Source organism: Lytechinus variegatus, chromosome 6, assembly GCF_018143015.1.
Source record: "Lytechinus variegatus isolate NC3 chromosome 6, Lvar_3.0, whole genome shotgun sequence".
Classification (NCBI taxonomy): domain Eukaryota; kingdom Metazoa; phylum Echinodermata; class Echinoidea; order Temnopleuroida; family Toxopneustidae; genus Lytechinus; species Lytechinus variegatus.
In genome coordinates, this window is record NC_054745.1 from 14,663,261 (window position 1) to 14,676,702 (window position 13,442).

The 13,442-nt window shown below is 37.8% G+C and overlaps 1 protein-coding gene across 2 annotated transcripts in view; it reads right to left on the bottom strand.

The window, feature by feature from the left end:
* The window catches only part of LOC121417059 (splicing factor 3A subunit 1-like), a 38,050-nt gene that overhangs the window by 18,854 nt on the left and 5,754 nt on the right, over positions 1-13,442 (bottom strand). For both annotated transcript variants that reach the window (XM_041610620.1, XM_041610621.1), the window contains exons 2-5: positions 3,219-3,430; positions 1,535-1,573; positions 1,049-1,206; positions 96-220 (exon numbers count right to left, since the gene is read on the bottom strand). In XM_041610620.1, coding sequence (XP_041466554.1) covers positions 96-220; positions 1,049-1,206; positions 1,535-1,573; positions 3,219-3,339 — 443 coding nt within the window. In that variant the 5' untranslated portion in view covers positions 3,340-3,430. The remainder of the gene's footprint in view (positions 1-95; positions 221-1,048; positions 1,207-1,534; positions 1,574-3,218; positions 3,431-13,442) is intronic.

The following is a 13,442-nucleotide window of genomic DNA, read 5'->3' on the forward strand; positions in this document are numbered from 1 at the left end:
GGTCTAATGCATTGATATAAGGCACATCTAGCATAAATTCAAATTCTTGGGAACATGTATTTTATATCAGTCAAGAAGTAAAGTTTTATGCTTACAGGTCAAAAGCGTTGATGGAGGGCGGATCGGCCACAAATTCAAATTCTGGAGGAGGTTCTTTAGGTACAACTGGTTCCGCTAAGAGGGTGGGCTTAGGTTGGCTCGCCGTCAACTGTAGCTGGAGCTGCAGACAACAAGAAACAAAACAAAACCAAAAAAAAATCAAAAGTTTTACTGGAAACAAAATTCAAAACTAAGTTACCTTTACTTTGCAACAAACCTTTGACCATGCTATTGAGTATCTATAATGACCTTTGACATTGATAGCGGCCAATCAGCTGTTAGTTCACATCGACGTAAACCTTGCATCTACCGCCTCCAGGGGGGTCCAAAGAGATCTTGGTTATTACCCCTGCTTAACCCTATTAAGATATTTTTCATGATAAATTCGCCGCGCAAATTTTTTTTACTGCTTTGCTCACTGATTTTTTGCTTTCAAGTATAGCACAACTTTTGTGAGCGAAATTGCAACCATGGCACCTGGTACGTGGTTCCAAAACTACGCGACATTTTGTAAGTGCATGCAGACCCAATATTACTCAAAAACGTGAATTTGTGTACAAATCCAATGCAAAGTGTTTTCAGCCAAAATTTATAAACGTAGCATAGTGAGCGCTGGGCATTAGTCACCATTGAATGGTCTACTTTCATTTAGTCTAATGCCATTCCATTCATCAACATTTTGTCTAACATCCATTTGGTCCAATCATCACTTCGTCTAATCACCAGTCCGTTCATGTCCATTTCGTCTCATAACCATGTGGTCTAATATTCATTTTATATTTATTCATCTTGCCCAATTAGCACTTAGTCTAATTAGACCAAATGGTATATGGACTAAATTGCAGGTGGACCACTACACCGGGGTTTCCCCCTACTCTTGTACGAATAGTGCAGTGGGTTCTTAACGTGCAAAGATAGTGACTCTCCTCCACACGGTGCCTCCATTTACCTTGAGAGGCATAGCCCCGGATGGCTCGACAGCCTTCCCTTCCTGGAACTCTTTGACTTTATGTCTGTAGTAGGCATGGTAGGGATCACCAGGATTCAAGAAATTAAACTTGGCGTTGGAGATCTCGTTCTGACGAATCCTTGACTCAAACTCAGGCCCTGCAGTCAGGGTGGAAGGAGAACAATTAAACATGTATCAATAGGCCTGCATAAGAATTCTGGTTCAACAGTAAAAAATGTAGTTGCAGCAAACAAGCATTTTGTGAGAAAGTCTTTAACACCATGGTTAAATGTCACCATATTATTATAGATCTAGATCTGATACATTAACGAAAAAAATGACAACTTTGAAAATCACTAACACAAAAAAATTATGGTGTACATGTACACGATCTTATTTACTTGTTACAAGTTAGACATTTGAATTTTCAATACCAAACTTCCCTTATGTTCATTGTAATTTGATGAATGCAAATTACTAACTTACCATTCCTAGCAACAAAACTGGCAGTTTTATCCACAATATCTGAGCAGCGCGTTCAGGAAGGACAACTAAGACTCTCATAAAACATGGTACGCTGAAAGTGTGAACATTGGTAATATTACAATGTGTATAAATACACATAAGACAATGAAACTTTATATCAATATGAACTGAATGTTTAATTAATATTCCACAACTACATTGAGGCACAACATTTGCTCCGGTGACAATTGCTTCAGGCTTCGTTTCGTCTAAGATATAAATAAGGTCACGGGCGTAAATCTGTGACGTCATGCTATTCAAATGGGGGGGATGGAACAATAAATCATCTCCCCCTGAACAGTAGGAGTGACGCAAGGATTTACGCCAGTGAATAAGGTTAGGATTACCATAGGGTTTTATGTTAGGGTTAGGTTTAGGATAGGGAAAATTGTTAAATCCAGGGTCGAAGTGGGTCAATCCATTATTGTGTTGATTTTACTACGGAGCAATTGTCGCCGGAGCAAATGCCATGGTACTGTATTAATTATAATGGATACATTTTACTCTGCATTCATTTAAACATCTGGGGCCGATTGCACGAAAGGGTCTTTGCAAGGACCATCTTTCGTGTCGCCCATCTTTTATGATGCGCCATGTAATACGCATTTTAAATAAATCATCTGCAAACATATTTCATTCGTCCGTTAAAATAGACAAATTATTTGTTTATAAAATGATGTGATATATCATGAAATTGTATAAAATTTGATTTAAAGCAAGCTAACGAATCTTATTCTTTATCATACATTTCAGAAACACACCGCTTATAGCGTATCATAAAATATGGGCGACACGAAAGACGGTCCTTGGAAAGACCCTTTCGTGCAATCGGCCCCTGCTTACATATAATTCTTCATGTTTTCTTGACAAAAACCTTCTATTTGGGTTGGATTTTCCTTTCAAACAGTCAGAGGCACTATGAAATTTTCATCACATTAGAAGAAAACTTACCTGGCCCCTTCTACATTCTGAATACAAATTTGACAAAAATTTGAATGCTTGAAAACTGCATGACGTTTAGTTCTTGGGCATGCTTCATAAAGAGTTGTAAAACTATTGTAACTTTGCTATATTATGGCTTTTTACATGTTAACAGGGCTCAGCAGCCAATCAAAATCATAATTTCCATGGTAGTTGCCATAATGGCAACGTTACAACAGTTGTGACTCTTTACGAATCAGGCCCCTGGTTACACAGGATACAAATTTCAAAATATGTATCTACCACAAAGCTTGAGGCAGTTTTGCAAGTGTATTGCCCATGCCCTCCCCCCCCCCCCCCCCCCATCTTGTTGTGTCACTGCAAAGCACTTTTTATACAGATCAACAAACATAAACCCAGCACATGTACCTGTCAACTCAAAGCTCAGAAACGGGAACAAATAACTAGAAAATATCAAGAAATAAGAACATTCTTAATTTCCTGTGCAATATAGTACCGGTACAGGTACTTTTCACAAAAGTTAAAATGGAAAATAATTAGTACGTGTGTCAGCAGTTTGAATCTGTCATCATGGCTACATGTACAGAAGTTTATAACAGTATAGCTTGAGAAAATGTGGGTATCATTTCCTAAGCTTTTGTTGGGGTCTGTTAGAATCCATTCTTTCTATTTTAAAACAAAGAGAATCTATTTTCAAGGATACTTCTAACTTCAGGTGGAGGGTAGATGATCCCGACCATCGGCTTGGAGGCCGGCGTGTCCGTCTTCTCGGCCGGCTCATCGGCCTCAGAGGTCGTCACCACATTGGGAATCAACTCAGGCATCGTTGACCGTTGACCTTAGGTCACAACACCCAGAATTCCTCCAAACGATGATTATTGAAAAGACCGAATTCTTGTGCTCGTGCGTGTCTCTCTGAAAAAAAAATACAATGATAATCACTCACAAAATAATAATGGTATGAATGATGGTAGAATTGGTGATGAGAATTTGCTTGAGGAAAACAAGATCAGGGGCTCATTGCAGAAAGAGTTGCAATCGATTGCAACTCTAAAAATCAAGCGCAGATTTTGGGACTTGCGATTGATTTTTTGACTTGTGTTTAAATGCAACTCTTTTTGCAACAGGCACCTTGGGGTGTTTCACAAAGATTTAAGAATGACTTAAAAAATCACACTTAAATGCAGACGCGTATCTGAAATGCAACGCGCAATCTAATTGATCAAAACACAGTAGTGCGAGTCCTCATGACATGATCTGACCAATGCGGTCAAAGTGTGGCTCTAAGTCATTCTGAAATCTTTGTGAAACACCTCCCACGACGAACAAAGCTAGGTGAACGATTTGCGTGGCCCTTAATCAACAATCTACTATGTCTCAATCTGTCAAAGCAAGGTAACAATATGGTACTTGGTAACAAAATAAAAAATATTATTTTACAAATACTAAAATTTATTACGTGATTATAAATAATTAGCAATATTATACTAATTATTTATAATCACGTAAAAATTTTGATATTTGTGAAATAATATTTTTTATCTATAAATTGTTCTTCAAAACGGCATTGCTTATCGGAAGTACTTAATACATACATGTAAGTGGTTCAAGGGTCGACACCACTGTATTTGCGTTTTTACAAATTACATGAGGATCGAGGGGTCTACGAGACATCAATCTGGTAAGAAACCTTCATTTTGTATCGTTTTTACTGAAGATTTTTTTAAACCTTCCTACGTATTAATAATTATACTTGCTTATATAGCACTTAATGCTTACTTTGTCAGACGTCTCTAAGCGCTCTACAGTATATGCAGGATAATTAGGCGTAGGAAGGTGTAGAAATTAATAAAATAAACTTATTTCACACGATTCTGTTATGAAAAGATGGATTGATTGATTTTCTATCAATGTTACACGTTTCCGCGGCTCCCCACAGAGGCTCAAACAGTCTTAGTCAGCATAAAGACTTTAAAATGCTTATTTTCAACCACTAGCTCACATAGTATTGCCTATGCTGCTATGAAGATGGGCCAAAATGCTACATGCATTTCCAGAATTCCAGGCACTTTTAATGGAGTATTTTTAAGCCTTGTTTTTCACTATAGTCTTTGAAAATAATGCTAATAAAGAATATATTCAGTTTAAGTTTTTTAGTAGATATGGTGTTTCGTTTTTTTGTTGTCCTACCTGTTAAAAATAGCGCTCAAAATCCCAGCCAATATGCATTTTGGAGTTGCCCTACATTTTCTCATTGAACTAAAAGGGTAGTGTCCTGGGTGTATTCCTTTAATGTGCAGATATGCAAATAAAGTGATAAATATAAAACAACTTGACAAAATATTCAGAAGCCTCCAGGCTATGCTAACCTCGACTCGGGCTGAAATTAAAATGAAATATTTCCCAGAAAAAAAAAGAGTGCCATCTTTTTCTGAATAAACGTAGGCCTAAAATGATCAGCTCATTTTAATGGCAGAAATTTTTCAGAGTGGCTTCACCTTCACTTCAGACACTGACAGAGACTCACTCAAGGTTTCAAATTGTCTCGTGTGTGAAGGATTCATATGCACCTGGTGCACGCGAATCTTTCACACCCTTTTTACTAAAATAACTATGACTTTACATCATAGCTAAGAATTCTACTTTTTCTATAACACTTACCGAACCATATGGATCGTTTGTTGAATTCTCTTTGCTGTTTTTTTTAATAAAATAAGAGCATTTTTCGTGATCTTCACGTAGATGCCTCTTGATCAGCGTTGATATCAACTTTTGCCTAAAGAGGGCGCGCGATATTATTCACCAAGCCGGTAGGCACTTAAGAACCAAGTTTGAAAGGATACTCGTAAAATTGTCACTCTCGCCGATGAATATTCATTAGATCGTGGTCGTGCGTGTTCAATACACACTGAGTGCATGCATGCAGAGAGTTTGTATTGAACACGCACGACCACGATCTAATGAATATTCATCGCGAGAGTGACGTAATTTTACGAGTGTCCTTTCAAACTTGGTTCTTAAGTGCCTACCGTACCTTTGTTTACGGTGTTGCAAGCTAGTTGCATTCTAGGTGCTCAGCATTATTTTCTTGCTCGTTCAATCCACTTTCATCATCATCTTGTCAAAAGATGGCGTACTTTACCAATAAGTATATACATGAGATGCAACCTGTTGATTTTTGGTACAATTTCCTATTATGTGCTGACGACTTGAATTGAGAATGTTCGATACGAAAAATTGCTTTTCGATTGTTGTTTGCGTACTTTCCACCGCAGTATTAAGGACGGATCGAACGGAGTATCCTGGTTGAGACTTGGAGGTAAGCGATAAAAACACTTTTATAAATAATTTCCAATTCATTATTAAAACTTAAATCATTAAAAAAATCATACATTAGTGGAGAAATACTGAAACGTTTGGCGTTTTTCATTCCCTCACATTCGTGTGATGAATGAAAACGTCAAAGTCCACTATAAAACCACATGCGTTGTGCGAGGTTAGTATTAGTCACTCCTAGTACCAATGAGGTCCAAACATTACATGTATGGACCTCATAGGCGACATCAGTGCTAAAATTGGGTTAGAGATTTATGTGGATCTAAATTTATTGTAATTTCAACAAAAGTACTAGCTAAATTTGAGGCTTTTGTTGAAATTTTGCTTTAATGAGACATTTATTCTTGAATAAGTAACAAAAAATTGAAAGAAATGAAGGGGAACTTACATTTTGACGACTTTTTCCTGATTTTCTTGGCAGTTGTCCTTCACTTCTGACTCGCGATCGGACCTGATATGCAGATCACGTAATACGCGTTCTCGTCAGGTGATCGGTCGGTTATTCTTTTCGCCAGATGTTGATAATTATATATTTCATAACGCAGCGTTCATCGCAAATTTAGCTGAAAGAGATTGAAGTTGAACAGCGCAAGCTTTAATTTATTCAGAAATAACGTTTGATTGCACAAGTTTCGCCTCGGACATTTAGGATCATTTGGTCCCATATTGGCGTAACTACGGGGGGGAGGGGGCGGGGGTGTCCCTACCACCGTCCACACCGGGCGTCCACAAGCCAGCAATTATCTTTTTTCTCTCTTTTTTTAACCAAAATGCTTCCCCCCAGAAAAAAAAGAACCAGGGTTAAAGAGAAAGACAATTATGATAGAGGAACACAAAATACTTTATTTTTTCAGCTTTTAATGCATCGACTTATAATCAAATATTAAATTGGGCTTAGAACATTTTTTTTAAAAGTCAATTAATAAAAATATTCCGCTCTTCGGGATTTGAGCTTTCATGAAATATCAATCTTTTTCATGATTACCGAAAATACTTCAAATGTCCAACAAAATATTATCGGTGTATTAGCTGATACCTTGCGCCCGCCTTAATTATTTTAATGTTGAGATACTTTGCTTTAATTTAATGAATTCCTAAAAGCATTAATTCTCAGATCATTTGTCGCAATCGAATGATTCGATTGGTAAGCTAGTTGTATAATTATTATGATTCATGAATTGTTTAAAATGTGTCTCTCTATCAGTTTTGAATATTTAAAAAAATGTCAGCTCGTGCTTTTTGCTCGCAATATTTTGATTAGTAAGAAATTCTTGTGTATGCGAGTTTGATACATAAATAACTAGAGAGAGAGAGAGGGGGGGGGGGTGTCCCTCAGCTACTTGTCCTTGCTTATTCCATATTTTTTTATTATGCTCGTGTTGTATTTCAAAGTCTTTTCTTTTTCTCACCCTTTTTATTGTCTCGGAGCTTCCCTCTATTTCTTTGCTACGATGTATAGCCCATCTTACTTGTTTCATTTTTTTATGTTCTCATTTCATTGAAAACATAATTATTAAACTGACGTAGAAGACTTTACAACAAAATTTTGATATTGTTTTTTCTTGTTTGTTTGGCTTTCTTTTTTCTTCTCCTCAGTCCTTTTTCTAATTAGTTTCCCTTTCCTTATTTTATATTATTTCATTTCATGAGGCATCCGCCAACTTATATACAACAACAAACGTTAGAGGCGGATATCCAGTAAGGGGGCGTGGTGGTGTGCCCTCTAAAAAGAGGAAAATAGGAAGGAAAAAAAGCAGGAAGGAGAAAAAATAAGAAAAAAAGTCGATGATGGCAATGATGATAATGATGATGAAAATTATCTTGGTGAAGATGATAGTGGTGGTGATGGTGGCGGTGATGATGATGATGATGATGATAATAATGATGGTGGTAGTGGTGATAAAGATGAGAATGAAGTTGGTGACGATGATATGATGATGATGTAATTTTGTCTTTAAAAAAATAATAGTGCAGAACGAAATCATTTAAAGTTTATTATGAAAATAGCAGAAAAAAATAATTTGAAAAATTGTACGTATGCGTATGGTAAATCCATCCCCCACCAAAAAAGAAAAAAAGTGAGATTTTGTTTTGTTATTTGTGACGGCGTAGGCCTATGCGAGCAGCTGTGTGATATGGTAAAAAAAGTAAATGAAATGCCAAGAAATACATGATAATGACTTTTATTGTACATTCAGTATATCAGTAGATAAATTCATACTCGTTCCAAAAAAGAAGAAAGTGGGTATATTATGGACCATTAAAAATTAAAAATGGGCAGTTGCTCTATATATTATATTACATAGAATATATAGAGCAACTGCTCGTGTGTAGCGGTAAGTTATTCACCTGATCTACATAATTCATGCGGCGCACGGCGCGTGCGCAATGTTTAATAATTATTGCTGTGAATACAATGAATGTCATCAAAAACATAATCTCACAGATCAAATAGTGCCAGCTCGACGCGCAAAATGAGAAAAAAATATATATTTTCTGCCCTGATAATTTGATAACCCTAACCTAACCCAATTTCTAAGTATTTTTATCATAAACAGGATAACTATATACAATGATTGAAATTAACTTTATATTCTTTTGCGAACAAAATGAATATGAAAGACAGCTTTTTGATAAAGAACACAGTTTTAGAGCGTTAGAGCGCGATTTATACCTACAACCGCTAACATAGGCGGATCCAGGGGGGCCGAGGGGCCCGGGCCCCCCTATTGGCGGAGCAAAAAAAGAAAAAAAAAGAAAGGAAAAAAGAAAAGGAAGGAAAAAGAGAGGAAAAAAGAAGAAAGGCAAACATAAGAGGAGGAACATGATTAAATGAAATAACATTAGGGGAAGACTCTGAAAATAATTTTTTTAAAAATCTATTTGTTAGGATACAAAATTTTCGCTCGCGCTTCGCGCCTTATTGTCTTTTAGGGTATTTGCATATCTTGCTCAATATGGAGCTTGAAAAATCAAACTTTGAAGTCATTATACAAAACATATTTCAGCTGGGAAATTGAACTTTCATTATTTTGTTTCATTTACAAATTGATTTTTAAAAAGTGCTCTGTAAAAATGTCTGTGTTATCGTCTGAACATTATCATTTTCTGCTTGCGCTGCGCGCTCGCAAAATTTGAATTTTCAGGTACGTATTATTTTCCTGTATTCCATAAAGTTCTCAAAAAGTTCCCTATTCAGGTCAGATTGTTAAAACGTATCAGCTAGCGCCGCACGCTAGCATTTTGATTAGTCGGTTATGTATATCCCAATATTAATTCTAAATCAAACTAATTTGATGACAGTTTATCAAAAAATTCGACTCGCGATTTCTGCTCGCATTGATAGATATATAATGCCTCTTATGCATAATTACAAAGTGCTTTAAATGTCCAGTTTTCAGGCCATAATATTAACACATTTCGCGCTCCCATGCGAGAGAAATAGGAAGATGGTCATCATTTTCATATGATGACATAATGCCCTCATAGCATGTTCCGGTCCTATGTAAAAACTCAAAGTAATAAAAATAAAATACATCAGCTCTTTTTTAACTGTGATCCATCACAATTCACAATTTTCCCACAAAGTGTTTGCATTACAGAGCTTAAATTCACCCTTTGTTATATCATATATTTTTAGCTCGCGCTTTGCGCTCTCTTTATTGATTTTCATGATAAGAAAGTTACTTAGAATACCCAAATTCTAGGTCGAAATCTAAAACACACGTTAATTCAGATACGCAGATTGTTCTCTATTTAAATCATTATCCAGTTTCAGATCACAATATCAAAAAGTGTCTGCTCGCGGATAAATAACTTATCCTTTTCATGATAAAACATGAATAGTGCGTCCAGAATTTTTCCCCATAATTTTGTTTACCCATCACATTTCTCCTATTTTCTCCTCCCTTTTATTTTCCATTAATTTTTCTTTCGTTCACTTTTTTTCTGTCCTCTTTTCCCATAATTTATTTTACCCATCACATTTCTCCCTATTTTCTCTTCCCTTTTATTTTCCATTAATTTTTCTTTCGTTCACTTTTTTTCTGTCGCCTTTTCCCTTTTAAGTTCTACCGCTTTTCCTCATCCCCAGCCCTCGATCGACGCCCGTGCAGATTCGCAAACAATATCAAGAGTATGTCTACTTGCAAGGGCGGAAATCTCTCCCCAAAGGTAGGGGGACCAGGGGCTGGAAAATTTGACAAGCAAAAAACAAACAAAAAAAGAAGGTTTATCACCCTCTAAAGAAGGTCATCTTGACCAAAAGAAATTTGACAAGCAAACAAGCAAAAAAAAGGGGGCATGCCAAAAGTAAGATCGTCTCTTCCAAAATACATTTCGATTTTGAACGAAATGACCAAAAATAGTAGGGGGACATTTCATAATGTGCCCCCTACTATTTTGGGTGAGGGGACATGTCCCCCGGCCCTGGGGTTTGCGCCCATGTGGGTGGGGGTGTTGCGCCTCCCTATCGGGATCATATCACAGCGAGTATACACTCTTCCATATGGAAGAGTGTTTACTCGCTGAGATTTCGATCTCACACATAATTTTATAAAAAAATAGAACAGCTACGCCTTGAACACAGGCCAAAATGCCTAACGATTTCTCCGCGGCATTAACAACTCTCGTAAAGGGCGCTCCATTTATAAATAAAGTTGCATGAACAGCTGTCTATGGCGACAAAATTTAACGCGGAATTGTAGCCAGCAGCGTGGGAAATTGGCAGAAAATTCAAGAAGAGAACCGGTGAGTACCGATTTAACAGTATTCATGTATTAAGTAATATTTATTTAATCATAAGAATAATTTTTTTTTACGGAAAGAAAGCTTAGTTCTAAGCTAGGGCGGCCCAAATGCGCGTGAGTGGAGTCCCAGTTTCTTAACACGGGTAAGTATTGCGGTGTCGCCTAGAGTGAGTATTAGTAAGTATTATTATACTAACCTCGCATGTTGTGTGACAGAGACTGAGTGCTTTGCCTGCATCACAACGAAGGGCAAGGCAACAAGCTTAAATCAATAATGACATCTAACAATAAAACTGATTAGCTTGACTTGAGTCTGACGCCTGTCCTAGATTACAACTACAATGGTATAACTACCAAGTAGGCACTCACACAACATGCGAGGTTAGTAATACTAACCTCACACAACGCATGTGGTTTCATAGTGGACTTTGACGTTTTCATTCATCACACGAATGTGAGGGAATAAAAAACGCCAAACATTTGAGTATTTCTCCACTAATGGAAATTTGTTTTTATGATTTAACTTTTTTTTTTAATGAATTGGAAATTATTTATAAAAGTGTTTTTATCGCTTACCTCCAAGTCTCAACCAGGATACTCCGTTCGATCCATCCTTAATACTGCGGTGGAAAGTACGCAAACAACAATCGAAAAGCAATTTTTCGTATCGAACATTCTCAATTCAAGTCGTCAGCGCATAATAGGAAATTGTACCAAAAATCAACAGGTTGCATCTCATGTATATACTTATTGGTAAAGTACGCCATCTTTTGACAAGATGATGATAAAAGTGGATTGAACGAGCAAGAAAATAATGCTGATCGCCTAGAATGCAGCTAGCTTGCAACACCGTAAACAAAGGTACGGTAGGCACTTAAGAACCAAGTTTGAAAGGACACTCGTAAAATTACGTCACTCTCGCGATGAATAATCATTAGATTAGGCAGGACAACAAGAATTTCAAAATGTGTTTGTTGTCCCCAAGAATGATATCAAAAAATTTCTTAATATCTAATTTGTCATGTGAAACCACTTAAAACTTACGTAAAATTCATTTAAACTGCAAAAAAGAGCAATTTCATAGCACCAACATGGGTCGAAAAAGTCATAGACATCGCGGGTCCCTGTTAATGCACTGTCCTTACTATCGATAGTTTAAACGATCACGATGTGCTCGCTAAATGCGCGCGCCCGTCGGCGTCTGCTAGCCGTCCTCTGCTGTGACTCTCAAATAGCCCCGCATGTGCGATTTTTAGTCAGATCGTCCCATATGCTGTTTTTCATGTTAGTACATAGATGCGTGCGCGTTTTTTGCGGACGCAGATCATGTACCCATCTCCGTCGTCTGCTACGGCTCTCTACAGTGCGTATCAAAAAAAAGGTAATCCAACTTTAGAGGGTTTAAATTCAAAGCTTATGTAATTTCACTATTTTAATTCACCTAAATATGAAAGAGGGACTTCCCAGCTTTTCATTGATACCCTATTTGTACCACTGATATTATGCTTGACCGAATGAATCAATGCTGAAGACAATAGGTACACATTCCACTTTTTGCAAGTTTTTGTAAGCTAGATGAAAGGGCAAGGGCTGAGTTAAATACTTTTACGGAGGCCTGGACTGGCTGAATTCTTTGTCTTTGAACATGGCTACTTTGAATAGCATTTTGTAGGATTTGATAGTAATGAATACACAAATGAAAGGGTTGCTTTCCTCATGTTTCAGACTGATAGTCTGTAGTAGCTTATGTGGGTTACTTCTGGTCTTGTACTACACAACTATCCTTGGAAAAATGGTTCAACTTACAGTTGAAGAGCGAATCTTCCTGGTGACCACATTTCACCAAACACATAGTTTGCAGAGGACTCGAGAAGCTTTCAGGGAACGTTTCCCAGAAAGAGTGCCTCCAGCAAACAAAACAATCTGGGCGAACGTTAGGAAATACCAGGAGCACGGGACCAGCCTTAATCGCAATAAGGGCAATTCTGGAAGGAGGCGTACAGGGCGGTCACAGGAGAACATTGAAGCAGTAAGGCAACAGCTTTTGGAACATCCCAGGGACACTAGCGCAAGACGAAATGGAATTGGATTGCCTTCGGCAACATTTAACAGAATAACAAGACTGGACCTTCACATGCATCCATATCATATACACATGCGCCATCAGCTTTTGCAGGGTGATCTTCCCAGGAGGCTGGCATTTGCTAGATGGTTAATAGGCCACTATGACAGAGATGTCAATTTTATTCGGAATATCATTGTAGGTGACGAAGCTGCGTTTTCCATGGATGGCAAGGTCAATACACACAATGTTTTGGAATATGCACTGGCACGACATCCTCCAGAAATCAATTATGAGGTTAACATGAGTCGTCAAAAATGGACAGTCTGGGTTGGACTGTGTGGCAGTGGGCAAGTGATTGGACCTTTTTTCTTTCGAAGAAATGTTACTGGTCATATGTACTTGCAGATGATCAATGAGGACGTCTTGCCACGGTTAGAGGAACATTTTGAGAGACAAGTTCGAGGAGTTTTCAGACAGCTCTGGTGGATCCAAGACGGTGCCCCTGCACATCGTCTCATCGCTGTCCGAGATCGACTCAGAGAACTCTTTGGAGATCGAGTCGTTGCCCTAAACCATGAGGTAGAATGGCCTCCAAGATCGCCCGATCTCACGCCCTGTGATTATTTCCTTTGGGGACATTTAAAAAACAAGGTGTTTGCAACTCCTCCCCAAGATCTTGACGATTTGCAGGGCCGAATTCGACATGAAGTGGATGCTTTGCGAAATGACCCGGCTATGGTGAGACGAGCTTTCCAGGACATGGTCCGTCGCTGCAGGC